Here is a 26,809-nt window from a genome sequence, read left to right as displayed (position 1 = left end):
TCCAAAAATCAGTTTGGCTATTCTAGTGCCTTTTACTTTCCATATTAATTTTAGAATAAGCTTGTCTATTCTATGTCTACAGAGAAAATTGCTGAGATTTCAATAGGAACTGTGTTAAGCTGAGAGGTTTAGGGAATCAATTTATGGGAAATTGACATCTTTACTATGTTGAATCTTCCAACCTGTGAACACAGTGTGTTTCTCCAAGGATTTAGGTTGTCTTTTATTACTTTCACCAGCATTTTATAATTTTCATCATACAGATTGTGTACATATTTTTGTTAGCTTTATACCTCAGTATTTCATTTTCTTTGGAGCAATGTGTAAGGAATGACTTCTTGAGGAGGGATATTTGAATAGAGAGCTGAGTGAACATGAGAACAGGATAGTGAACATGAGTGCAAAGGTCCTGAGGCAGGAGCTTGTTGGTGTGTGTGAGGACCAGCAAAAAGAACGGCATGTCTGAGATTGCGTGAGCTGAAAAAAAGAGTAGCAGCAAATAAGATCCAGGAGGTTGCCCAGGGTTGACAATGCATTGGTAAACTCATGATGAGATCTTAGTGTTTTACTCTAAGTATTATGAGATGCCATCAGAGTTTTAAGCACAGGAATGGTATGATATGACTTATGTTTTAAAAGCATCACCCTGGCATCTGGCTGGAGAATAGGCTGTAGGAGGGTAGGAGAAACAGGGATCTATGTTAGGAAACTCTTGGAGTGGCCCAGGTGACATGTGATAGTAGATCAGACCAGGTTGGTAGCTGTGGAGGTGAGGAGTAGTTGGAGTCTAGACATATTTCAAAGCTGTAGCTGATAGGATTTGCTGATGGGTTGGGTGTGGGATATTAGAGAAAGAGAAGAATCAAGGATGACTCCAAGCTTCTTAACCAGTGCAGCTGGCTAAACGGTGGTGCCATTTATTAAGAAGAGGAAACCTGCATCCTTTAGTATAAAAACAGAACTGTCATTACCCAAAAGAGAACTAAAATCTGATATCACACTGTGCAGTCATAAATTGAAATGCAGTAAGATTACCATTTCCCAAAGCAGCCACATTTCTACAATGTTGGCTACTAGTTGGACTTCCAGGAACTGCTACAATGGCACCATAGGAAGGATGTTGGAGATGAAAGAAGGGAAGTGAAACTGATCGTTGTTAAGCCCTTAAGGACCAAGATTTCTTATGTTAACACGTTGCGTAAGGCGGGGTTTAAATCCCCGGTGAAGATTCTCGTGATCCATACGCAACGTGTTAATATTAATCCTCATTAGATTCCTTTTAGATAAGTAGTAATGTGCTTTTTTCTTTTTTTAATTGCAGAAAAGTATACATGACATATAACATAATACTTATCATTTTAACCATTTGTAAGTTTACAATTCAGTGGCATTAAACATATTTACAATGTTGTATAACCATCACCACTATCTAGACCCAAAACTTTTTCACCATCCTCAACAAAAACTCGGTAACATTAAGTTATAACTCCCCTTTCTTCCCTCCCCTAAGCCCTTAGTAAACACATTCTATTTCCTGTCTCTATGAATTTGCCTATTCTAGGTGGCTCATATAAGCAGAATTATTCAATATTTATTCTTTTATGTTTGGCTTATTTCACTCAGCATAATGTTTTCAAGGTCCATCCAGGTTGTACCATATGTCAAAATTTCATTCATTGTATGTTATACCATATTTTGTTTATCTATTCATCTATTGACGGACACTTGGGTTGTTTCTACCTTTTGGCTGTTGTCAAGAGTGCAGCTATGAACATTGGTGTTAGTATCTGTTTGACTTCCTGCTGTCAGCTCTTTTGGCCATATACCTAGGAGTGGAATTGATGGGTCATATGGTAGTTGTGCGTTTAGCTTTTTGAGAAACCATCAAGCTTTTCCACAGCAGTTGCACCATTTTACATTCCTACCAGCAATGCACAAGAGTTTGTTTGTTCACATCCTTGCTAACATTTATTTTCCATGTTCTTTTTTTTTTTTTTTTAAAGCCATCCTAGTAGGTGTGAAGTTGTATCTCATTGTGGATTTGATTTACATTTCCCTAATGACTAATGATGATGAGAATTTTTTCATGTGCTTATTGGCCATTTGTATATCTTCTTTGGAGAAATGTCTATTCAAGTCTTTGCCCCTTTTTTAATTGGGTTGTTTGTTTTTTTGTTGTTGATTTTTAGGAGTTCTTTACATATTTTGGATATTAATCCTTTATCAGATATATGATTGGCAAATGTTTTCTCCCATTCTATAGGTTGTCTTTTTGCTTCATGATAGTATCCTTTCCTGCTCAAAAGTTCTTAATTTTAATGAAGTCTAGTTTATCTATATTTTAGTTTATTGCCTGTGCTTTTGCTGTCATATCCATGAAATCATTGCCAGATCCAATGTTATCCATATTTTCCCCAATGGTTTCTTTTAAGAGTTTTATAATTTTAGCTCTTATACTTAGGTCTTTGATCCATTTTAATTTTTATATATTGTGTAAGGTAAGAGTACAACTTCATTCTCTTGCATACAAATATCTAGTTTTCCTATCACTGTTTGTTGAAAAGACTGTCTTTCCCCACTAAATGATCTTAGTACCCTTGTAAAAAAATCAATTGGTCATATATGTGAGGGTTTATTTTTAGGCTTTCTATCCTATTCTGTTGGCTTATATGTCTGTTCTTATGCCAGTATCTTAGTGTTTTAATTACTGCAGCTTTGTAGTAAGTTGCAAAATCGAGAAGTGAAAGTCCTCCGATTTTATTAAATTTTTTCAAGATTCTTTTGGCTATTCAGGGCCCCTTGCGATTTTATATGTATTTGAGGATCAGCTTTTCCATTTCTGTGAAAAAGGCTATTGGAATTTTGATAGGGATTGTGTTGAATCTACAGATCACTTTGGGTAGCATTGACATCTTAACAATGTTAAATCTTCCATGCACGAATAAAGAACATCTTTCAATTTATTGAGGTATTTTAACATTCCTTTCAGCAGTTTTGTAGTTTTCAGTGTACAAGTCTTTCAATTCCTTGGGTAGACTTATTCCTAAGTGTTTGAGTCTCTTAGATACTTTGTAAATGGAATTTTAATTTCCTTTTAACATTGTTCATTGCTGGTATATAGAAACACAATTTATAATATCTAATTTTTGTAAAGGCAGAAATAGAGGCTTAGAATAAGTTGCTCAAAGGTCCTTGGTTAGTAAGGCCAAACTCAGGTCTCTAACTCCAAACCTGTTGTGCTGCTTCTCGAAGGAGGTAGCTTATGTAGCCCCTTGCCCATTTTACCCTTTCCTTTGACTTGATGCTCTTCTTAGTTGCAAAATAAGAAACACTGGAAAAAGAAAGAACTGGAACACCGCAACATTTATGCTCCAAATTCTGACCAGTGTGACAACTGAACCATAAAGAGGCAACCGAGGTCTCAAGGAGACCAATGGATAGTCCACAGATACTTTCATGTCCATTCTTTTCGAGTGGAGGGCCCAGAGGCAAATCATAAAGAGTCAGCATTGAATGTGTGACTTCAAAATGCCAAAATATTTGATGAGAATGACTCAGAAATCAAGAAGCTACTTGTAGCAAATCAACTACTGTAATACATTATCCACATGGGACAGTTTCTCACGGCCCTGACAAAAGGATTGTGTTATGACATGTAGATGGGGTTAAGACTCTTGAGGAACTAGGTGGGGGCTGGAGGGTGGCTCAGGCTCAGGAGCACTTTGCAGCCTTCCACGAGGTTGGAGACCAGGAGTGTGTCACATCACTCAGAGGAGTCTCTAAAAGACACTGGAAATCTTGGTATGCTTACAGGAGGGATGGATCAGCTTTCTCTAAGATGCTGAATGCCATTCAGGAACCTCCAGGAAATTCTCTCTTCCCTGGTCCCCACTAAACACTTTCCTCTCTCTCCCAAACCTGCTGTCTGACAGGATTCCTGAATCTCTACTTCCTTCTGTTTCTGGGGAAACAGACACTTTAGGAGCCATGGCTATTGTTGTAGCTGCCACTGATGTGAACCTCGCCTTGGTAGCTGTGTACAGTACTAAGAATTTTCTCAGTCTGCCTTCCTGCTGCCCTTTGCCTGGGTGAGCAAGATTCCCAGAAAGGAATGCTGAAGGCTAGAGAATAGAAGTGTACACATACACACAACACACACACTCGCACCACACACACACACACACACACACACACACACACACACAGTTGAGAAATTAGAATATCTTCTCTCTCCTTTTAAAGGAAAGAACATTCTGGCCAGAAGACAACACCTTAGGATTTTCTCAATTCTCCCTCTTCCATCTCCAGTGTAAAGGTGCTATGTTACAATGATGTGATTATTCCTCATGCCTCCCAAGAAATCCCGGACAAGAAATGGTAGAGCCTTCATACTTGAAGAATTACTAACATTTTTGGGCAGAGGGGTAAGGGGCTGCCTGAGAAAATCTCACAGGGCTTGAAAGCTGCCACAGTAACAACCAGATAGAAAAATAAGTGGAGAAAGTTCACAAAGCAAAACATCAGTGTGGTATCAGACAACTTTCTCTGTGGCTCAGACCTTGGACATGTTATAACAGTCATTTCATTTATATCACAGAAAAAATAACTGAAGTATGTCATAATGTTTGGAATTATTTTTCCAGTGGGAATATAATGCCCTGATGACAGAGTCTGTTCCTACTTCTTCCATAAATCACCAGTGACTTCCTTTAAAATGGTCAAGCCTCTTGCCCTTCATTCTCTGATTAACGTTCTTAAACATATCACTCCTCTGATCAAAATTTTGCACTGTTGGGACGTCCGGGTGGCTCAGTTGGTTAGAGCGTGAGCTCTCAACAAGGTTGCGGTTCAACAACTAAGTTGAAAGACAGCTACTTGGAGCTGATGGGCTCTGGAGAATACACACGGTTCCCCAATATATTCCCCAATAAAAAATTTTTTAAAAATTTGCACTGTTGCCTTATTGCCAGTAGAATTAAACCTTAATTTTTCTGTATGTCATTCGAGGTTTCTTACCAATTAGTTTCCCTGTTTATCACCTACTATGTCCTGATTGCCAGGCCAGTCATACTCTGAGCCATAGTCATAGTTTCCGCCACTTGTAATGCCAACTCCACTCCTCTCTACTTTTCTAACTCCTCCTCACACTTCAGGGCTGGATTCAAATCCTACCTCCTCCACTTCTACCCACACAGATCTCTCCCTGCTATAAATTCCTATAGCACACTCACTGTACACGTCATTTAGGCAGCTTATTTACTGAGTGAGTGTAATGCATGTCCCACTGCACTAGATATTTCGTGGATCAGAGAATAGAATAAGATCCCTGTCCTGGAGGGAGAGACTTCGCTGCTTTGTCATGATATATCAGTTTCCAGAGGGCAAGCCATGTCTGCACAGAAATGCCCACATTCTGCAATGACATCATGCTTATCAGAGTGCTATGTATATCCCAGGATTTCAGAAGGACTTGCTAAATTGAATTAGTCTCTCTCTCTCTCTCTCTCTCTCTCTCTCTCTCTCAGGCTCTCTCTTTCTCTCTGGAGCTTATGTACTAATTGAGGATGGTAGCTGAAGTGCAATCTCTAATTTGCTCTTTTTTTTTTTTTTTTTTTTTCTAATTTGCTCTTAAACAGCCAAACCTAACAGAACTACTGTGTTTCCTGGAAAATAAAACCTAGCCGGACAGTCATCTCTAATGCGTCTTTTGGAGCAATAATTAATATAAGACCTCGTTTTATTTTACTATAATGTAAGACCAGGTCTTATATAATGCAATATAAGACCTGGTCTTATATTAATTTTTGCTCCAAAAGACGCATTAGAGCTGACTGTCCGGCTAGGTCTTCTTTTCGGGGAAACAGGGTAGTCCACTTCAGCTAGGCTGAAGGGGTCACGGTAGAGTTAAGACAGGAAAAGCCACCTTAGTGCTGTGGGATCAGCAACATGGGAAAAGTTGCTCAATGCGAGACCACTCCTGGCCGGCCTCTGGCTGTAGGTATAAACTGTGAAATCAAGTGCGGTGACTGAATGCACAATAAGCAAAGGAGCGAGGAAAGACAAGACGAGCAGTGTAAGGAAGAAGAGCAGCAGCAACTTTCTCCGCCAGCCTATGAGCAGCAAGGGCCAGCAAAGATGGACTGGCTTCCTTTGGACATAACCAAAGACACCCCAGCGCCAGTCATTGGAAACAATAGCTGAGACTTCACACATATGTAGCAATCAGGCTTGGCGTTGGCACGTTTGGTTTCCAGACACCTGCTTCCACAGATAACAGCCGCCAGAGCAGCTACCTGAGTGACTCTGAGGTCTTCTCTCACACAGGTCCGGAGCTGGAAGGATTTGACAAGGGAACCCCAAACTCTGGGTCTTCTTCATGGGGCTCCGGGATAAGCTGAAAGATCTAACCAAAAGACTGGCGGGTTGGGAAGCGGGGCGGGATATAGTAGAGGTTTCCGCTGCCTTCAGGCACCCCATATTTCTCCCACCGTAAACCCAAAGAGTCCACTCCCTGCAAGTGACCAAGTCGAATGTAACTGGGGCTAATCAAGGTGCCGGCTGGGTCTCGGTGCAGCTCCGGGCCACGATTTCCACCGTCTCTTGCCCCCAGGAGGCGGGCAGGGTCAGCAGAGGCCCCCAGCCTGGGCCCCTCCACGCGCCTGGGTCGCCGAAGCTCGCGCTCCTCCTCTCATCCTCTCCCCTCCTCTTCCCTCCCTCGGCCGGTCCCTCCCCCAGCCGTGGCGGAGGGGAGGCCGGGCTTGGCTCCGCGAGGGCCGTGCATTCCAGAGAGCCGAGCAAGCTAGAGCAACAAAGGAGCCGGGTAGTCGGCGGGGAGAAGTCGGGGGGCTGCGGCGCGCTTCGGCGAAGGTGGCGGCTGGGCCCCGGGCTGGCGCGGGGGCGGCGCCCGGGACCTAGTCCCGCACTCCCATCCCGCGCCTGGCCTCCATCGCGGGGCCCGGAGGTGGTTTTAATGGTGGGAGCGGGGATGGGGCTAGAGGTTGGGGGCCCAGGGGGCTCCCGGGGCTGAAGACCACTTGGATTGCCAGGTGAAGGGGTGGGGGGTTGCGCATCCCGGCCTGGGCCTCGGTCGCCCAACATGGGCCCCGGCTTCCAAAGTTTGCGAAGTTGGGCGCCAAGGGCCCGCGGCGCGCGGAGCGTCCGGGGGAGCCGGGCACCGGACTCGTGGGGCGCACAGGTCGCCTGAGTCGTCTCCGCGGCCCCAAAGGTTGTGCGTGTGGCCGGGGGGCTCCGGGGAGCGGGCGGGGGCGCCAGGGCTTGTGCTGAGTTGGCGAGTTTGGCCATGGCCGCTGCCTGCCTCGTACGGGGGCCGGAGCTCCTGCTCCTGGGGCTGCTGCTGCTGCTTCTGGGGGGCCCCGGCCGGGGGGCCGCCTTGAGCGGGAACGCGACCGGGCCTGGGCCGCGGAGCGCGGGCGGGAGCGCCAGAAAGAGCGCGGCGGTGACCGGCCCGCCGCCGCTGCTGAGCCATTGCGGCCGGGCCGCCCCCTGCGAGCCGCTGCGCTACAACGTGTGCCTGGGCTCGGCGCTGCCCTACGGGGCCACCTCCACGCTGCTGGCCGGGGACTCGGACTCACAGGAGGAAGCGCACGGCAAGCTGGTGCTCTGGTCTGGTAAGCGCGCGGGAGCCGGAGCCGGAGCCGGGGGGTGCGTGATGGGATGCAGGGACTCGGGGAAAGAATAGGCTCAGGCCTGAGCTTTGGAGAGGGCGGGAGCTGCACCCGGGTGAGCCAGAGGAACCTTGTCTGAAACTTGGGTGACTGGCTGTATTCAGGATGGGACCCTCGGTGATGAGGAGGGAGGGCGAGGAAGTTGAGGAATCGGGTCACAAAGGGCCTGAGCAGGGTGGGTGAGCAAAGGATGGGGGGTACGAGGGGCCCGTGAGGAGCAGGCTCCGAGCCACAGGAAAGGACATCTTCCAAAAAGAGGAGATGCTTCTCCTAAGTGCCACTCTGGAAGCGGGTTCCTTGGCGATTCAAGGTGTTTAGACCTTGGAGAAGAGACTGGAAAATCAAGTTGGAGATGAAAAGGGGAAGGATGGGGGTAGAATATTTAGGCATGGGGGGTGGTGAGAATTGAGTGAAATTTGTGAAGGATAAGAAACCCCCTCGTGATGAATAATTAAAAGGTAACCAGAATGTTCCAGAAATCTGGAACAGGAAGACAGGAAGTCCAGAGAACGGTGATCCTGTGTTGTCTTCACAGATTTCATGGTTTCCTCACCTGAAAATGGGGACTTTGATTTTTGTTTGACGTTGTGAAGGAATGAGACCATTCTAACGATTATTTATGTGTTCTTTGGAAGTTTGGGTCTTCAGGCTAGTTAGGGCTGTGGAAAGACACAAGTCTGGGGTGTTAAGAGCCTGTGGATACTTCCATGGTGGTCTGAAGTCCCAGAGCCCTCACCTCAAGGTGGAATTATGGCTGGGCCTGAAAAACTGCAGACTGAACCCAAACAGGTCCTCCAGTGGCCGTGGAAGTGGATTATCTCCCCACCTGTCACTCTTCTGTTCTGGGGGCCTAAAAGGGGCTCAGGAAGGGAACTGGTCTCCTCATCCCTTGCTTCTAGCCAGGATGATTCCCAAACAGACCTTGAAAGAGAAAGGAAAATCAAAAGCTAGGAGCAGAGCTGGCAGCCTCCTTCTTTTGACAGGCCCCAGGTGCCCCATATCTCACATCTGCATTCTGCCCTGGGTGCTGGTGACGATTCTGATGAGGAGAGTGTATGGAGGTTGTCAGTCATTGTCAACTTGGCCACTAGAGTTTTGAGTCTTTGCCCAATGTTAGACAAAGTCCTATCATTCCTGGGTTGGTGAAGATGCCAGAGGAGGAACTTCGAGGATGGTGCCCATGGTGGAGGTACATCCTTTGTGGGTATCAGGTTTAAAGTCAGCATATAGGCAAAAACCATGTGTGATTAACAGTAGCTTGGAAAAATCCATAAATTACCATAACATGAGGTCTGTGATTTTGCATATACGTCCTCTATATGGTAATATGTTTGTGTAATATGTTTCACATAGAATAATGTACAGTGTTAAGAAGGGGCATACAGAGAAATTATTATTTTAGTCTCTAAAGTCACATAAATGTAAAAGCGGAAGACTGAAAGAATGAAAAAGGAACACAAAAGGTATTTCTTTGAGCGCTACCTGAAATAAGGCTTGAGTTTAGGAGCCAGCTGTTTGGAAAATTCAAATCTCTCAGCACTAGAATCTCACCCAGTTCTGAGTTGCTCACACGAAGAGAGGATTCTCTTTCTCTCTCCTTATGTTTTTTGCGGGGGCCCTGGGTTGAATTCTCCTAAGTTAAATGCACGTGGGATGCTGCCTTTCTGTCATTATCATCAAATCAAGGAGGGAAGGTATGAACCTCTTTCCAGCCCATACTCCTGAGAGCAACTGCTGAGTAGACAGACGAGGTTTTGGCAGGAAAGTTTAGGAGTTAGAACCATCTACTGGTGCAGGTTTGAACCTCATTAGCTGTGCCTCTGGTGGAGCAGGGTCCTGCAGAGGTCCCGGCACTGAGCCCAGATCCTTACTTCATTCTGAGCTCTTCTCTGCTGCCACCCCTCATCCTTCAGCCTAGTCCCATTCTCATATGTGTTCTGGTTGTTCGCTTTCTGCTTTGGGTCTTTCTGCGGGATGTTCTATGAAATAGGGCTGGAAGCAGATGTTGTATGAGCTGAGTCAGTGGGTAGGTAGAGTGAACCTGAGTCAAGAGTGAGAATCACAGGCCGGTCATCAGCTGGGAACTTCTGACTAGTGATTTGTCCTGTCCTGAGTCAGTGTCTTGATTTGGCATTAGATATGGTCAGTGTCGCCTGGCTCTTAGAGGTTGTTTCTGTGGGTGAAGGATTGAAGAGGATGTATGTTGTCTTCATCTGTAAACTTTTTAAGGTTCTTCGCGTTATTTTCTGAAAGCCTGAGTTCTGAGTTCTGAGTTCCGCTCATTCATTCATTTAGGTATTGGGTGCTTGCTACATGTCATCCTGGATCAGGTTCTGGGGCATATAAAGATTAAGGATACAGACATGGTCCTTGCCATCAAAAGGAAGACAGACAATTAAACAGGCTTTAGTAACACCTGTGAAAGCTATGGTGACAGGTAGGGTGCTGAAGGAACACAAAGGACTTTGGGGAGAGAGAGAACACACCCCCTTCCACCACTAGAGGAACTGACATTTATCCCATGACCTGAGAAATAAGTAGGAATTACTTGGGCCAAGGAAGGGTTGGGTGGGAAGGGATAGGAAGAGGAAATAGCGTGCACAAAGGTGTAGAAGTGAGAGGGCTTGGTACTTTTAAAGAAGTCGAAGAATTTCAGTAGAGCTGGATCAAAGCATGTGAGGGATAGAATTATAAGAGATAAGACCTAGAGAATTAGAAAATAAAGGGATTCATACCCCATATTAAGAAGTTTAGATGTTATCCAGAAGATAATAAGGAGCCAATGAAGGCTTTTGAGCAAGGAAAAATGTAATCATGTTTGCATTTTAGAAAGAGCTCTTTGAGTCCTGTGTGAAGAAGCCATGGTTGGAGGGAAAGCCTGGAGCCTGGTGGCTCGTTTAGGGGATGGTGAAGGAGTCCAGGTGAGAGATGATGGCAGTCAGGACCAGGGTAACAGGCTGGAGGAAGTGGACAGATCACAGTTTCCGAGCTAGAGCCAATGGGGCTTGCCGATGAGTTGGATGGAGGGCGTGAGCAAGCAGAAAGACCCAGGTTTCAGGCTTAGATGGAAGGTGGTACCTTCACTTTCACTACGCTAGAGAATGCTAGAGGAGTAGGTTTAGAAAGCAAGCATGGGTTCAGTTTTGGCCAGGTGCATTACGTTCTCATGTGGCTCATTGGACATCTATGTGGAGAGTCCCAGCAGATCTGGAATAGGAGTTGCTGGAGACAGGTGGCCACTATTTGCTTCCTCGGCTTGATTGCTGAGCCTTTGGAAGCATGCCACTGAGTGAGGAAGTTCATAGCTCAGGTTGGGCCAGTTTTTAGGTGTGTATAGAACTTGGGTCTCCTATATATTTCAACTCTCTGGACTTGGGCTTCTTCAGGCACACAGCATCTTCCCCATTGTAGCTTTAAATGCCTCCTCTCAGGCATTCCAGGCTGACCAGACAAACATAATATTCAGGCCATGGCCCACCTTTGGCCAAATCTGGTTTGGTAAATGGGGCAAGAAAGCAGAGAGGCCTGAGGCTGGCAAGGGAAATAGGTCCCTGAGAGCCAGCACGTAGCCTCTTTCAACTGCTGTGCTCTGTGTGTTCACAGGGGTATGTGGCCCTGTCTCCCAGTCAGGGCAGCCAATAGGAAACAGCCGAGAAGCTGGGAGAAATTTCTCACTTGCCCCTCAGACATCTAGTTGAGAGGTGGGAGGAGGGATGTTGCTGGTGATGATGTGTTATTTGAAGGATCTGATCAGGAAGAATTTCCTTAGAGCTGTTCGCAAACCTGGCTGATGGTCAGAATCATATATATGTATGTATGTATGTATGTATGTATGTATGTATGTATGTATGTATACACACACACACACACATACACTTCAGTAAAATACAGAAAAATACCTATGGGCCCACTTTTTCATTTTTGCTTCAGATTTTTAACTTTTTAATTGTAAAATGTAGCATGTATACAGAAAATACCTAAAACACAGAGGTCTAAATAACAAATAATTATAAAGTGACAGCTGAGTCAAGAACTAGACCATGGAGGGTCCCCTAAAAGCTCTCCCTTTGTCTATTCCAATCATATCCCCCTCCCTCCTCTTGAAGTAACCAGTATCCTGATGTTTTCCATGACCATTTCCTTTTTTCCTCTGTAGTTTTACCATCTAATTTTGGAATCCCTAAACAGTATATTTCAGTTTTGTATGGTTTTGAATTTTATACAAATGGAATCATGCTGTGTGTATTTTATGTCTTGCGTCTTTTGCTCTCCATTATTTTGTAAGATTCATCCATGTTATTGCAGCCCATTTTTCTTTGCTGGTTAGTATTCCATTGTAGAATAGATCACATTTTATTTACCCATTTTGTTGTTGTTAAACATTTAAGTTGTCTCCAGTTTGGGGCCACTGTGAATACCATTGCTGTGAATATTCTTTTATGTATATCCTGATACACCTGGGTCAAGTTTCTCCAGGTATGTACTTAGAGGAATGGAATCACTAGGCAATAGGGCATGCGTACCTTTATAATACCAAACAGTTTTTTAAAGTGGTTGTACCGACTTATACTCCCACTAGCCCTGTAGTAGAGTCACCATTGGCTCTACAGGATTGCTGATCCTTGGTATGGTCAGCTTTGAAATTTTTGCCAGTCTAGTGGATATGTTGTGATATGGATTTATGGTTTTATTTTATTTTATTTTAACTTTTTTATTAATTTCAGGTGTACAAAACAATGTAATAGGCATTTATCATTTATATCCCTCACACAGTGATAACCTCCCTCCCCCCATGGATTTATGGTTTTAATTTGCATTTCCCTGATTACTAGTGAAGTTAAGCACCATTTCAAGTGTTTACTGCCCCTTTGAATTTCTGCTTTTGTGAAGTGTCTGTTCAAATCTTTGGCCTATTTTTCTATAGGGCTTGCTGTCATTTTTGTAAGATTTGTAGAACTTCATGGATATAAGTTCTTTATTGGTTGTATGTATTGATTATTTTTTCTATTCTGTGGCTTGCCTTTTTATTCTCTGTATCTTTTGTTGAACAGAAATTCTGAACTTTAAGGTAGTCATTTATCAAACTTTTTATGAGCAGTGCTTACTGTATCTAATTTTAAAAAGTCCTTTCGTACCACAAAGTCATGAATTTATTCTCTTATGTTATCTTCTCAAAACTTCATAGATTTTCCTTTCATTTTAGGCAGATAATTCACCTGGAGTTGATCATTTTAGAACTTCAGTTTCATATATAGTATCTCAGCATCATTTGTTAAAGAGAATATCTTTTCTCCACTGCTCTGCCATAAATCAAGTGTCCAAATATGTTTTTGTTTCCAGGATCTTTATTCTGTTTCATAGATCTGTTTGTCCACCCCTTGCCAAAATCATACCATGTTAATGATCATATCTTTAAAGCATGGTTCTTCATTTTCTTTGAGCTGTGAACCTCTTTGACAGTCTGGTAAAACCTATGGGCCCCTTCTCAGTATAATATTTTTAAATGCTATTTTAAAAGCCTGTGAATGTAGAAAAATACAGAGACTAACACCTGTGTTCCCATTTTTTCTGTTTGCTTCATATTTTATTAAATTAAAAGAAATAAAACAATACAAATAAAGTCAATGTCCCCTCTCTTCCTCTTCTATAATACCTTGGTATGGTCAGCCTTTGAAATTTTTGCCAGTCTACTGGATATGTTGTGATATGGATTTATGGTTTTATTATTTTAACTTTTTTTTTTTTATTAGTTTCCAACTTCATCCCTTCTCTTCTTTGGGGAGCTTCCCCCATCTCAGTAACTTGCATATTTATTTTTTTAATCTTAATTACTTTTGAAAAGTAGGTACTACATGCACATAGTACAAAATTCAAAAGTAATAAAAATTAAATTCCTCCATTTCTGTTTCCATCTATCCATTTCCCTTTCCCAGGGGCAACCACCAACACTGGTTTCTGTGTGTCCTTTTAGAGATACCCAATATATGTACCAATGTAGATGTGTCCTTAGTTCTTTTTCTTCCCACAAAAAAACAGTAGTACCGTGTTTCCCTGAAAATTAAGACCTAACCAGAAAATAAGCCCTAGCACGATTTTGCAGGATGACATCCCCTGAACATAAGCCGTAATGTGTCTTCTGAAGCGAAAATTAATATAAGACCTGGTCTTATTTTTGGGGAAACACAGTAGCCTTCTCCCTGTGCTGTTCTCCACTCAGCAGCATCCATTTAATAAGATGTATTGGAGATAGTTCCATTTCAATGCAAATAGTTCAACTTTGAGTAGTGGCCTATTATATTGATGTATGATATCTTATTTGCTAGTCTCCTATTGATAGATAGACATGTAGGCTGTTTCTACTCTTTTGCTATTACAAACAATGCTTCAATGAATAATCTTATAAATTATCTTTGTGAACATGTGAAGTGGAATTGCTAGTATAAAACTTTGATAGATAATGCCAAATAGTCTCCACAAGTGTTTAGTAATTTTTTATTCCTACTAAAAATATACAAAAGTGCCAGTTTCTTCCACACTCTTGCCACTACAGCATTTTCAAATACAGTAGTAGTACCTCGGTTTTCGAATGTCTCCGTTGACGAACATTTCGGTTTATGAACGCCATAAATGCGAAAGTAAATTCTTCGGTTTTCGAACACTCCTCGGAAGTCGAACATATCATGCGGCTTCCGCTGAGTGCAAGACCCTGAGGCCTAGCTGTTGGCTCTTTTCCAACTTTTCAGAACTCGAAAGATCTTCTGGAACGGATTACATTCGAAAACCGAGGTACCACTGTTATTTGATCTTTCTCGCTCTAGAGTTTAAAAAATTGATTTTCATTGTAGTTTTATTTCACATTGATTTTATTAAGAGTGAGACTTAGCATCTCTTTATGTGTTTAAAGGCCATTTGTATTTTCTCTGCTTGTCTTTTGCCCTTTTTTCTATAGGATTATGAATTTCTTATGGATTTGGAAGAGGTTTATGCGCATAAAGAATTAGCTCTTTACCTGTGATATGTATCAGAAATATATTTACTTAGTGTGTTGCTTTTCTTTTGATTTTGTGTGTGTTTTTTTTGTTTTTCAGTCTACTGAATTTATCTATTTTTCTGAAGTCTTTTTTTAAAATCTTTTATTTCATAGCTTCTAGGTTTTGTGTCATACATCAAAAGGCCTTCTCCACTCCATGGTTTAAAAAACCATTTCCCATCTTTTCTTCTAGTACTTAAATTTTTTAAAGATAATGTACTGTGTTTCCCCGAAAATAAGACCTAGCCGGACAATCAGCTCTAATGCATCTTTTGGAGCAAAAATTAATATAAGATCCGGTCTTATATTATATAAGACCTGGTATTATATTATATTAATTATATTATATTATATTATATTATAAGACTCTTATATTAATTTTTGCTCCAAAAGACTCATTAGAGCTGATTATCCGGCGAGGTCTTATTTTTTGGGGAAACACAGTAGTTGTTTTCAATTCACCTAGAATTTATTTTTATGTAAGAAGTGAGGTAAGGATCCAACTTATTTTTTCCCTAGATGGCTTCTCAATTGTCTTTTAAGGTTTATTTAATGTACCTTTTCCTTGGGGAGTTTATTTTTAAAGAACAAAAGAATATTTAAAATGAGAAAAAAATAAAAACAAATTACATTTTTTTCCCCCCTTCAAGACATTGTTTCTCAGTCTAGTTGTGTAGTACACAGCTCCGTGGCCCGTGTTGGTATTATGTGCCTTGTGCTCCGCAGTTGGTCATCGGTCACCGGCTGCTCATGGCAGCACACAGTAGCCCACGGCAGCCCACGGTAGCCCACTGCAGCCCACCGCAGCACACAGCACCCACAGCAGCCCAGGGCAGCACACGGCAGCCCAGCTCCAGGGAGAGCTGTTGTTTGCAATCTTAGCTGTAAAGGGTGTGGCTCACTGGCCCATGTGGGAACCGAACTGGTGACCTCGGTGTTAGGAGCGTGGTGCTCCAACCACCTGAGCCACCGGGCTGGCTCAAATTACACATTTTTAAAAGCTGATAATTACCAAACATATCACAAAGTCCAGAAAAATAACACAATATTTTTATTAATTGCCTGCTGCTCTTCTAAAGTACATTTTACTCTAGTGAGCTCTTCCCCTCATTTTAAATATGTCGTTTAATAAGTATCCAGTAAAAATCACTTTGTTTGTTGTACAGCTCTATGAGTTTATATAAACACATAGAGTTGTGTGACCAGCCACTACATTCAAGACAGTGAACAACCCTGTCACCCCCAAATAGTCCCTCATGCTGCCCCTTTATAGGCAAACCCTCCTCCCACCCAACCCCTGGCACCCACTGCTGGGTTCTCCACCCACACCCACCCAGTCAGAATTCCTGGAGTGGGTCCTCCATCCAGAGTGATAGGGGTTTCCCAAATGATTCTGATTTGAGTCTGGCCTGGGAACCATTCCCCGAGATCATTGCTTAAGTGACAGGAACTTGCTCTGTGCCCCTGGAATAGGTTCTATCGTAGTGAGAGCTGTGAGTGGTCAGAGGCCTCAGATAAGTAATAATAACAGCTAACATTTCCTGAGTGCTTCCTATATGATCGGTACTGTGTTAAGCACTTAACTCGCTATCTCACTCTTCACAACAGTTCCACAAGATAAATCTATTATCCCCCATTTTACAGATGAGGAAACTGAGGCTGGAGATAGAGATTACGTAATTTGCCCAAGATCACACAGCCAGGAAATGGTAGAGGCAAGATTTGGGTCCAGGCAGGCTAACTGCTGTGTCCACGGTCCTAATCCCTCTACTATATTGCCTCCCCTGCCCCCTGAAAAAAGAGCAGTTACCTACCCCCATGTCCCCCCACAACCTGGCAGGGTGGCCAGCACCCATGTTAGTGCTCATGTCCTCAGGAGCTTCTCCTAATACAACTTCTTGCTTAGAAAATAGGGGTTCCTGAAGCAGGGATGAGTCAGGAGGGGCGAGGCAGGCAGGATGCTGCGTTACCCCAGCCCCGGGGGCAGCGGGGTGGAGGTGGGCTGGGGCAGGGGGCTGGGAGGCCTCTTCCTGTTTCTGTCTTGTTGACGTCTCCTTTCCTCCCTCTGCACTGGACACAGCCTCTTCTGTTTCCATCTGATTTCCTGTTTCTTCCTCTGACCTTGGAGTACCTGGCTCCCCTGACTACCTCTTCTTAAGTTCCCACCTGTTCTCTATCTCACCTCAGCTTGGTAAGAGGAGCAAGCGTCCTGGGGGGCTGGGCAAAGGGAAACGTCTCCTGGATCTGGAGCCTGGGCCCTATGAGGGGTGGGTCCCACCACCCTCCTTCACCCTGTTAGAAGCCTGTAGCAGGGTTTAAGAACGCTCCAGAACATGTACAAGGTAAATCCACTTGGGGTTCTCAGCCAGAGGCACTAACACTCCCTAGCAGGGCATTTGGAAATGGGGCCTGTTTCATAAAACTTTAATTGGATTATAATGTACATACACAAAAGTGCACAGATCATAAGCTTAATTTTCACAAGGTAACCAGTACCTGATCAAGAAATAGAACATGACTGGTGTCCCAGAAGTTCCTCTTCAGGCTCTCTTCCAGTCACCAACCCTGGAAGGGCGCTGGGGGGGTGGAGTATTTTTTGGTTGTCACAATGACTTAGGGGTTCTACTGGCATTTAGTGGGCAGGGTCGAGGGATGCTAAATGTCCTTTAATACATGGGACAGTCCTGCAGCACAGAGAGTCATCCTGCCCAATGCCCTGTTGAGAAATATCGTGCCCAACAGCTCTAAGCAGTAGTGGCCTATGATGTGGCAAAGAGAGATGTCTTAGGCCTGAGGAACAGGGAGGCAGCTGTGTCTGTGGGTCAGAGTGAGGAGGGGTCTTCACTGTAATGTGTCCACCCTGTCCCTACCCTGCAGGCCTCCGGAATGCCCCCCGCTGCTGGGCAGTGATCCAGCCCCTGCTGTGTGCTGTGTACATGCCCAAGTGCGAGAACGACCGGGTAGAGCTGCCCAGCCGCACCCTCTGCCAGGCTACTCGTGGCCCCTGCGCCATCGTGGAGAGGGAGCGGGGCTGGCCTGACTTCCTGCGCTGTACGCCTGACCACTTCCCCGAGGGCTGCCCGGTGAGTGCTCCGTAGGGCAAGGTCAGTCCTCTCTGGACTGGGCAGGACCAGGCGTGGGGCGGGGCCCAGCAGGAGGAAGGACAGGGAAGCCCAGAGTTTTCTCCCCTGGGAGACCCCAAGTCTGCAGCCATGAGGTCAACGGGCCACAAACCCAAACTGAAGCATGTTGGCTGGGCCCATCCCTCAGGGATTCTTTTTATTTTTTATTTTTTTTAATAAAATATAACTGTGTTCAACAATTTTTTTTGAGCACCAACTGTTAGGTGTTAGAGAGTTACGGGGGTCACAGATGGCAGGAACGTATCCTCTAGGGTGTTTGTCGTGTATTTAGGGAGTCAAGGCACATGTAAAACATCGGTAGAGCTTTCCTCCAACATCATTTTTCAAATGAATCCATTTGTTTCTGCTATCTTATAGATGGGGAAACTGAGGTAACAGAGAAGTCAAATAATTTGCCCCAGGCTACCTAGCCGTTGAGTGGCAAGGCTGGGATTCAAATCCTGGAGGGTTGCCTCCAGCGTCTGTGCCCTTAGCCACTCTGCCACGCTACCCCTGTGCCTCTTAATAAACCAAAGGCCGCCCCTGGGCCTTCTGCTCCCTTGTGCACTGTCTTTCTTCCCTTCCCTGGGGCCAGAATGAGGTGCAGAACATCAAGTTCAACAGTTCAGGCCAGTGTGAGGCTCCCTTGGTTCGGACCGACAATCCCAAGAGCTGGTACGAGGACGTGGAGGGCTGTGGGATCCAGTGCCAGAACCCACTCTTCACGGAGGCTGAACATCAGGATATGCATCGCTACATCGCCGTCTTCGGTGCCATCACGGGCCTCTGCACGCTCTTCACGCTGGTCAGCTGAGGGCAGGCCCATGGGTGGAGGGGGCAGGGGGCAGGGGAGGCCCAGGATGCTCAGCCCGTAAAGTGGGAAAGAGCTGGATCGTCCGTGAGCGAGGCTGGGCTCTGGGGGCGGAGAGGGAGGTGGGCAGAGGATGACGTGGCAGGGGCCGCCGGGAAGGCTTGTGCTAAGAGGAGCCTGGGGTTCACATAAGCGTGTCTGCAGCAGCAGAATAACCCTAACCTCACAGAACGGACCCCACTTCTCTCTTCTAGGCCACTTTTGTGGCTGACTGGCGGAATTCGAATCGCTACCCTGCAGTTATTCTCTTCTATGTCAATGCGTGTTTCTTTGTGGGGAGCATTGGCTGGCTGGCCCAGTTCATGGACGGTGCCCGCCGGGAGATCGTCTGCCGTGCAGATGGCACCATGAGGCTTGGGGAGCCCACGTAGGTGTCTTGGGAACCTAGAGGTGAGGGTGAGGGGAGGAAGGCTGAAACGTGTATTTATCACAAAAGGGACAGGTTGGACTTGAACCTGAAATTTCAGGGTAGGGTGCAGCTCTGCCTTGTTCCACCCAAGGTCTCCAGTATTATTAGGACCTTGATTGTTTGCATCTGTTCAAAGGGGCATCTTCTGTATCCTCTTCAAATCTGACTGGGTCCTGTCTCCAAGCCATGACTCCTAGGGAACCTCCAGACCTTAGAAGCCAAGAGTCTGGAGACAGGGTGCAGAGAGCTGGTAGAGGGAATACAGAATGACCTCCCCAAGTGACACCCCACATGTCTGCACAGCTCCAACGAGACCCTGTCCTGCGTCATCATCTTTGTCATTGTGTATTACGCCCTGATGGCTGGTGTCGTCTGGTTTGTGGTCCTCACCTATGCCTGGCACACCTCCTTCAAAGCCCTGGGCACCACTTACCAGCCTCTCTCAGGCAAGACCTCCTATTTCCACCTGCTCACGTGGTCACTCCCCTTTGTCCTCACTGTGGCAATCCTCGCTGTGGCCCAGGTATAGTGACTGGTAGGGGGCTGGAGACCTGAGTAGGGTGGGCTTGGGTGAGGGGCCAGTGACTGACGCTGTTCCTCCCACCCCGTCCTGCTCCAGGTGGATGGGGACTCCGTGAGTGGCATCTGTTTCGTGGGCTACAAGAACTATCGATACCGTGCTGGCTTCGTGCTGGCGCCAATTGGCCTGGTGCTGATTGTGGGAGGCTACTTCCTCATCCGAGGTGAGTGAGTGACACCAGCCAGAACCAGTCGGGCAACAACATATACTGAGCGCCTGCTCTGTGAAAGCCAGCTCTGCTGCCTTCGCAATGGGACCTCAGCCAGGTCACACAGGGTCTTGGAGCTAAGTGGAAGGTGCCCCCTCTAGGAAGACACAGTCCCTTGGGCACTTGGTATGGGACAACACCTTTGTGTTGGCCAGAAAAATGCACCCCTTTCTCCAGAACATTGAGCTAGGGCTCACAGCTTGTTGAGTGGAACCTGGTCTGGGTTCCAGCCTCCACTCAGCCCTTCGCTGGGTGCACGTGTACGGGGGTAACCTACTTTGTCCACATGGACCATCTTGGGGCGTTCAGTCAAGTGTGCGCACCCTGAATTTATATATTCTCTCAATCTTTTGGAGCTTGGTTTCTCATCCCCCTCCTGCCCATAACATACACTCACATACAGTTTTCACTTGCACAGGTTTCCTGTTCCCTAATTGCCCCTTCTCAGTCTACCACTTCCACAGTAAGCCTCCGTATCTTCTTAGCTCGTTTTTGTGGCACTTTCTTTGTAAACTTCAGTTTCCTGCCCTTGCACTGTCAGCCTTCTGCTCAGTCCACCTCACCCCTCTTTTTGGCACTGTCTGAGCCTCCGATTTATCTGTGCAGCCCTGTTCAGTAGCCACTCGCCCCATGTGTCGAAACTAGTCCAGAATGAGATGTGTCCTAAGTGTAAAACACACACTGCATTTCAAAGACATAGCACACACCAAGTAAACTATCTCATTAATAATTTGTTATATGGATTATATGTTGAAATGATGCTATAACAAACAAAAGCAGCTGTTTATAACATGTATTGACATTAGTTTCACTTGTGTCTTTTTATTCTTTTAATGTGGCTTCTGGAATATTTGAGACTATGTGTGTGGCTCCCATGGTATTTCTATCAGACGGCGCTGTTCTCAAGTCTCTTTTTATGCCTTTTCCAGCAGAAGAGCTCTGACCTCATTGCCTTACTTAGGGGTGGCCAGGCCAGGACCGAGGGGCCTTCTCTCTCTTCCCGACTGTCCGTCTGCACTCTGCCCCAGTCTTCGCCATCCATGGCACATCTGCCACCAGCTGTGCTCCATTTCTCTGGTGTCTCCGGTTCCCCCAGCTTTCCATCAGCACAGGTGTAATCAGACCTGGGACTCCAGGGCCAGAACAGCCTCCCTGCCACACCTCTTCTCTCCCAGGAGTGGCCTCGCCCCCGCTAATGTCTGAGGTCTCCCTTCTGTCCAGGAGTCATGACTCTGTTCTCCATCAAGAGTAACCACCCGGGGCTGCTGAGTGAAAAGGCTGCCAGCAAGATCAACGAGACGATGCTGCGCCTGGGTGAGTGGCCCCGGGCCTGTGGCCTGAGGTACTACCCAGCCCGCCCTGCACCTTCCTGGGACCTGCAGGACAGGCTCTTGGAGGAGGCAGTGTCAGTGGCCATGGGACAAGACAAGGCTGGGGGTGTTTGTGTGGGTGGGTGGGTGGGTGTGGGGGGGGGTGGTAGCAGCTCAAAAAGGGACCTTTTCTTGGCAAGAATTCAAGTTCATGCCAAGACTGCTTCCTCATGCCCATTTCCCTCCCACTGGGCCCTCTCGCAGTTGCCTCGAGCGCCCTTCATGCCTTGTTTGGAGACTGCCGTTCTTGAACTGAGCCCAGCATGGATTCACCCCACACTCAGCTGTCTTTCAGGCCCAAGTGGGGCATACGCCCTCCTCTCCACAGCTGCTCCCACACCTGGGAGTGGTAACATCCTGCCCGCCCCTTGCCCTCCGCAGGAATTTTTGGCTTCCTGGCCTTTGGCTTTGTGCTCATCACCTTCAGCTGCCACTTCTACGACTTCTTCAACCAGGCTGAGTGGGAGCGTAGCTTCCGGGACTACGTGCTGTGAGTGCGAGGCGAGAGGCTTGGGGGCAGCCGCGGTGGGAGCCAGAGCCAGGGCTGCAGGGACCGCCCTCCTTTGGGGGTGTGCCGGGTCCCTGCCTCAGACGGTAGGTGAGACTGCCCGTTTTGCTCTGGGCGCCCAAGATGTCAATTGCTCTGTAATTAGCAAACCTGGCAAGCAGCCCTAAGTCCCTGCTCAACTCCGCCCTTCCCTCTGCACCCCATGGCTGTCTGGTGGGCGCATTTAGAACTGTTAAGAGGCCATCTCATGTTTGGCTTCTTTGACTGTACCTGTTGTTCACAGAAGTTGCTCTCTCCAGTTCTCACGTACTCTTTTACAGAGCTTATGGTAGAGCACTGCACAGAAATAGTTACCTGTCTATGATAAGGTAACAGCCTGTTAATTCTTGCTGTTTGGCCTGTGCTCTGTGTCACAGTGAGGACGAATCTGAGAGAGGAAGGCATCTTAGCTGCTGAGAGAAATGCAGCATCTTCTGGTACCAGGACCAGCAGTTAAAATGCTCATTAAAATGGACACCAGTCCATGCCCTGACTGCTTCAGACTCCTTCTGAAAACCTCCCGCTTCCAGTCGGGAATGCTGCACACGCACCAATGCCTGGGCCTCCCCCCCGCCAGACATCTGATTTAGTTGTCTAGGGTGCAGCCCAGACATCAGTCGTTATTTAAGCTCCCAGGTGACTCTAATGTGCACCCAGGGTTATGAATTAGTGCTTGGGGCTTAGGGATTGTCTGGGTACCCACCCAGGAAACCCAGAGAGCCTCCTCTGTCTGTCACCCCTCACCTCAGGTGCCAGGCCAATGTGACCATCGGGATGCCCACCAAGAAACCCATCCCCGACTGTGAGATCAAGAATCGCCCCAGCCTCCTGGTGGAGAAGATCAACCTATTTGCCATGTTTGGAACCGGTATTGCCATGAGCACCTGGGTCTGGACCAAGGCCACGCTGCTCATCTGGAGGCGCACCTGGTGCAGGTGGGGTCAGCAGCCAGCCTGTTCTGACCCCACCGTCTTACTTTCTCAGCCTCCGTGTCCCCATCATTAGCACAGCCTTGGGCAGGCGAGATTTCTAAGGGTCTGTGCTGAGGCGCCTAACGCTGCCTTCTCTGTGGCTCACTACTGCCCCCTGGTGACGCCTCCTGTCCTGGGGAGCCACGGGCCGGTCTTGAGTCCGCTGCCAGCATCTTCTAAGGCAGGGGTGTCCAAACTTTTTTCAACGTTTTTCACCAAGGGCCATATGCGGTAAAATACACAAACAGCCGGGCCACTCACTTGAGATGAAATACATATTGCCTCACCTGGTTAATTTAAGTAAACTAAATATATTTTTGGAATTTGTTGCGGGCCAATTAACAATGGATCGCGGGCCGCAGTTGGCCCACGGGCCGCAGTTTGGACACCCCTGTTCTAAGGGTAGAATGATTTGAGAACTTTGCACACAGGAGCCCTGCATGCCAGGCCCTCTTCTTGCAGAGTAGGCCTCTACTCCTCGGGGTCACTGGTCTTTCACAAGATTCAACGGGAAGTGGCTGCTCCTCCACTTCCCCTCCCCCATCCCTTCTGCTCTCAGGTTGACTGGGCAGAGTGATGATGAGCCCAAACGCATCAAGAAGAGCAAGATGATTGCCAAGGCCTTCTCCAAGCGGCGCGAGCTGCTGCAGAACCCAGGCCAGGAGCTCTCCTTCAGTATGCACACCGTCTCCCATGATGGGCCTGTGGGTAAGCGCCTGCCCCTTCCCTCCCCCGGAGCCACTTCACACCCACAGTGCCCGGGCCCCATTCCCCCCCAGGCTGGTGTGAACACACGGACTGCATGGAAGGCTGTGAGGAATAAAGCATTACCTGCTCTCCTCACACACTCCTTCTTCTTCAGTTCACATCCCATCCCTAGTCACTCTCCCTTCTCTGTTTCTGTGCTGGGTTCAATAGTTTGTTTTGGTTCCAAGGGGACTCATCTCCCTTCCCTTTCTTCTCCTGTGGCTTCCAGTTGTTCTCCCTGGGCGAGAATAAGTCGGGGTTCTAGGAACTGGCCTTCTGGCCTCCAGTGAGGTCCCACCCTTCAGGTTGGGCGTGGGTTGAGACCATTGTGAGCCCCAGGGCAGGTTTTCTGTGCTAGGTGCAGTGGGAGCCATCTGCTGGGGGAAGGTGAGTGGTACTGAATAAGGGCGGAGTGGTGACTGCGAGGGACTGAACCCTTTCCTTCCATCCCCACAGCAGGGCTGGCCTTTGACCTCAATGAGCCCTCAGCTGATGTGTCCTCAGCCTGGGCCCAGCATGTCACCAAGATGGTGGCTCGGAGAGGAGCCATACTACCCCAGGATGTGTCTGTCACTCCTGTGGCAACTCCAGGTATGGGGTTCAAGCTTCGGTAGGAAGGTGGGGACATAGAGGCTGGGGGGGGGGGGTCCTAGGACTAGAGTACCAGGAGGGAAAGAGGAAGTAAAGGCCATGGAGGAGCTAAAGTGTGGGGCTGAGGTACGAGAGGTCTAGAGTTGTGGGCCTCAGAACTCGAAGAGTGGGGGTTCAAGGAGAGAAGTGGGGGTCCAAGGAGAGAAGGGCGACGTGGACAGAAGCAGGTTCAAGGCTCATGTTTTCTCTCCCACTGTCAGTGCCCCCAGAGGAAAAAGCCAACCTCTGGCTGGTTGAGGCAGAGATCTCCCCAGAGCTGGAGAAGCGCCTGGGCCGGAAGAAGAAGCGGAGGAAGAGGAAAAAGGAGGTGTGCCCACTGGTGCCCCCGCCGGAGCTTCACCACCCCGCCCCCACCCCTGCCTCCAGTGCTGTTCCTCGACTGCCACAGCTGCCCCGGCAGAAGTGCCTGGTGGCCACAGGTGCCTGGGGAGCTGGGGAGTCCTGCCGACAGAGAGCCTGGACCCTGGTCTCCAACCCCTTCTGCCCAGAGCCGAGTCCCCTGCAGGATCCTTTTCTGCCCAGTGCCCCCGCCCACACTGCCTGGGCTCAGGGCTGCCGGCAGGTGCTGGGCCCCATTCACTCCCGAACCAACCTGATGGAGGCAGAGCTCATGGATGCAGACTCGGACTTCTGAGGCTGGAGAGCAGGACCTGGGACAGGAAAGAGAAACACATACTGTTTCGAGGCTCTTCCTCCTCCCTGCGAGTGCTTCCCCAGGATCTCGTCTTCCAGAGAACCTGCGGGCCCAGTGCCCTTGCAGGAGGGTTCTGTATGTCTGGCTCCTGGCAGCAGGACTGTGAGAAAGAGCCCGACTGATCCGTGGGTGGGCCTCAACCTGGAAGGGGCCCTGGAGCTCAGGCCCTTGTTTCTTGCCTACCAGCTGGAGTCTGGCTGGCGGCACCAGTCTGCATCAGGATCATGGGGTATGCAGAGCTTCTGGTGGGGCAAAATGGCAGAGATAGGGGTGACAGTACCCAGCGTGGGGCTCTGGTGGCCAGGGAGGCAGATAAATCCCTATCTGGCAGATGAGTGCTGGCTGCCTCCTTCTGTGCCAATGGGTGCCCTTTCCTGGCACTCTCAGACCAAAAGTGTTTATTGTGTCCCTAGTCTTTTGTCTAAGTGGGAACGGGCTCCCTGTCCCCTCTTCTAGGTAGTTATGGTTCTAGGGGTACCTAGTCCCATGGGAGCTATAACCCGTCTGCAGGTATCCAACTGGCCCCGCCCCAGGCCAGTAACCCACCCTGTGTTCTGCACCCTCCTTTCAGTTCAACCAGGCCAGCCTCTTCCTGTTTTCTGTTTGTGGATTAGGACCCAGAGTGCAGCCTTCTCCATCCCACCCTGTGTGGCTGGGCTCCATCTCCATGAGATTGATTCCGCCACAGAGCCTGGCGTGGGGTAGAAGCAGTGAGTGAGGGCCTCGGAGAGACACGTGTTGTCTCTCTCATATCCGTCCTGTGGAGGATGGGTCCTCTGACTTGAGGGGCTACGCTGGGAAGCTGCTGGAGCTTCAGGCAGGCAGGAAAGCTTCCTATAACGTCCACAACCGGTGGGTGAGGAGAGTTCCCACCTCTTATACGCCCCCTCCACGTCCCCAGGGCCCCAGTTTCAAGACCTTAGGAGCAGGAAGCCTTAGGCGCTGGCTGGGTTCCAGATCAGGGGGTAGGGATGGGGAGAAGAAATATAAATAGTAAATAAAAGGTTTTTGTATAAACTCTTGGTGTGCTTTTTCATAGACTCTGGTCTCGACCTAACTGTTTATCAGGTTCCGACCTCATGTGCCTTCTACTTCCTCCTCAGGCTGTTCTGAAAGGCCAGGAGCCTGGTGCTAATGAGGGCATGACTGACAGATGTCTGGCTGATGTCAGCTTAATGTGCCGGCTGTCCTTCCTGACCAGTCGGCTCTATATGGACAAAAGCTCTTCTGTGGCCACCGCTGGCTCACTGTGCTCTGATCTTAGATGATTAAGAACACGCAGCTTGCCCCTTGAGTGCCAACTGGAAGCAAGTGTCCCCCTGCTGGTGTAGATGAGCACGGCTCCTTGTGGCAATCCTGCCCCCCCCCCCCCCGGGGGGCCTCTTGCCTTCTATAAGGGATGTCAGTGGGACCGGTGCATTCTGGTACACACTTCCTACCCTGGGCCGTCAAAGGAATTCAGACTTCTTTGAGGGAAGGCTGTTAGCCCCACTTCCTCCAAAAAGGTGTCAGTAGAAGACTGAGAACTGGGTTGCAAGGACTCAGGATCACGTGGAAAGGAGATCTGGGGAGGAAGAGGGGTGGTACCTCCACACTCAGAGGGTATTGTGGAATGTCGACCAGACTTGTTTGGGGAGTAACTCACGATGGGGACAGAAGCATTTTGCCAAGAGCCAGATTCCAGGGGAAGGGGAACTAAGACTCTGATCTGATGGATTCTAGGTGCTTTACATGTGGATTATTAAAATAATAACAATAGCTAACTCTTACCGAACGCTTGCAAGGCTCTCTTCCAAGCACATCACATGCATTAACTTGTTGAATCTCACAACAGACCTATGAGGCACTGTTAACATTCCCAAGATACTGAGGCACAGAAAGGTTCGGTAATCTGCCTGAGACCACACAGTAAGTGGCAATGCTT

General features: G+C 47.7%; 1 protein-coding gene across 3 annotated transcripts; it reads left to right on the top strand.

The window, feature by feature from the left end:
* The first annotated feature begins 6,736 nt into the window (after positions 1 to 6,736).
* SMO (smoothened, frizzled class receptor) lies at positions 6,737 to 25,902 on the top strand. Of its 3 annotated transcripts, XM_019751428.3 has the most exons (13): positions 7,498 to 7,628; positions 16,796 to 16,906; positions 17,593 to 17,798; positions 18,433 to 18,642; positions 18,903 to 19,075; positions 19,421 to 19,640; positions 19,737 to 19,860; positions 21,127 to 21,219; positions 21,657 to 21,765; positions 22,572 to 22,757; positions 23,353 to 23,501; positions 23,997 to 24,131; positions 24,392 to 25,902. In XM_019751428.3, exons 3-13 carry the CDS (start codon positions 17,652 to 17,654, stop codon positions 24,823 to 24,825), a joined length of 1,980 nt encoding a protein of 659 aa, XP_019606987.1. In that variant the 5' UTR covers positions 7,498 to 7,628; positions 16,796 to 16,906; positions 17,593 to 17,651; the 3' UTR covers positions 24,826 to 25,902. The 3 variants fall into 3 exon arrangements, with proteins under 3 accessions (XP_019606976.1, XP_019606966.1, XP_019606987.1); XM_019751417.3 differs by lacking the exon at positions 16,796 to 16,906 and having other exon boundaries at positions 6,737 to 7,628; positions 24,000 to 24,131; XM_019751407.3 differs by lacking the exon at positions 16,796 to 16,906 and having other exon boundaries at positions 6,740 to 7,628.
* Positions 25,903 to 26,809: the final 907 nt, after the last annotated feature.

This window comes from Rhinolophus sinicus, chromosome 8 (genome assembly GCF_057876585.1).
Source record: "Rhinolophus sinicus isolate RSI-liver-muscle chromosome 8, RSI-T2T, whole genome shotgun sequence".
Taxonomy (NCBI): domain Eukaryota; kingdom Metazoa; phylum Chordata; class Mammalia; order Chiroptera; family Rhinolophidae; genus Rhinolophus; species Rhinolophus sinicus.
Note: the sequence above shows the minus strand (reverse complement) of the source record. Positions and strands in the feature narration are given on the sequence as shown.

Excerpts from the sequence above, each read along its gene's own strand:
- SMO (XM_019751407.3), top strand. The coding sequence starts at position 7,301 with ATGGCCGCTGCCTGCCTCGTACGGGGGCCGGAGCTCCTGCTCCTGGGG. Across the intron at positions 23,502-23,996 it reads CTCCCATGATGGGCCTGTGG|CAGGGCTGGCCTTTGACCTC; the intron begins GTAAGCGCCTGC and ends CCATCCCCACAG. Across the intron at positions 24,132-24,391 it reads CACTCCTGTGGCAACTCCAG|TGCCCCCAGAGGAAAAAGCC; the intron begins GTATGGGGTTCA and ends TCCCACTGTCAG.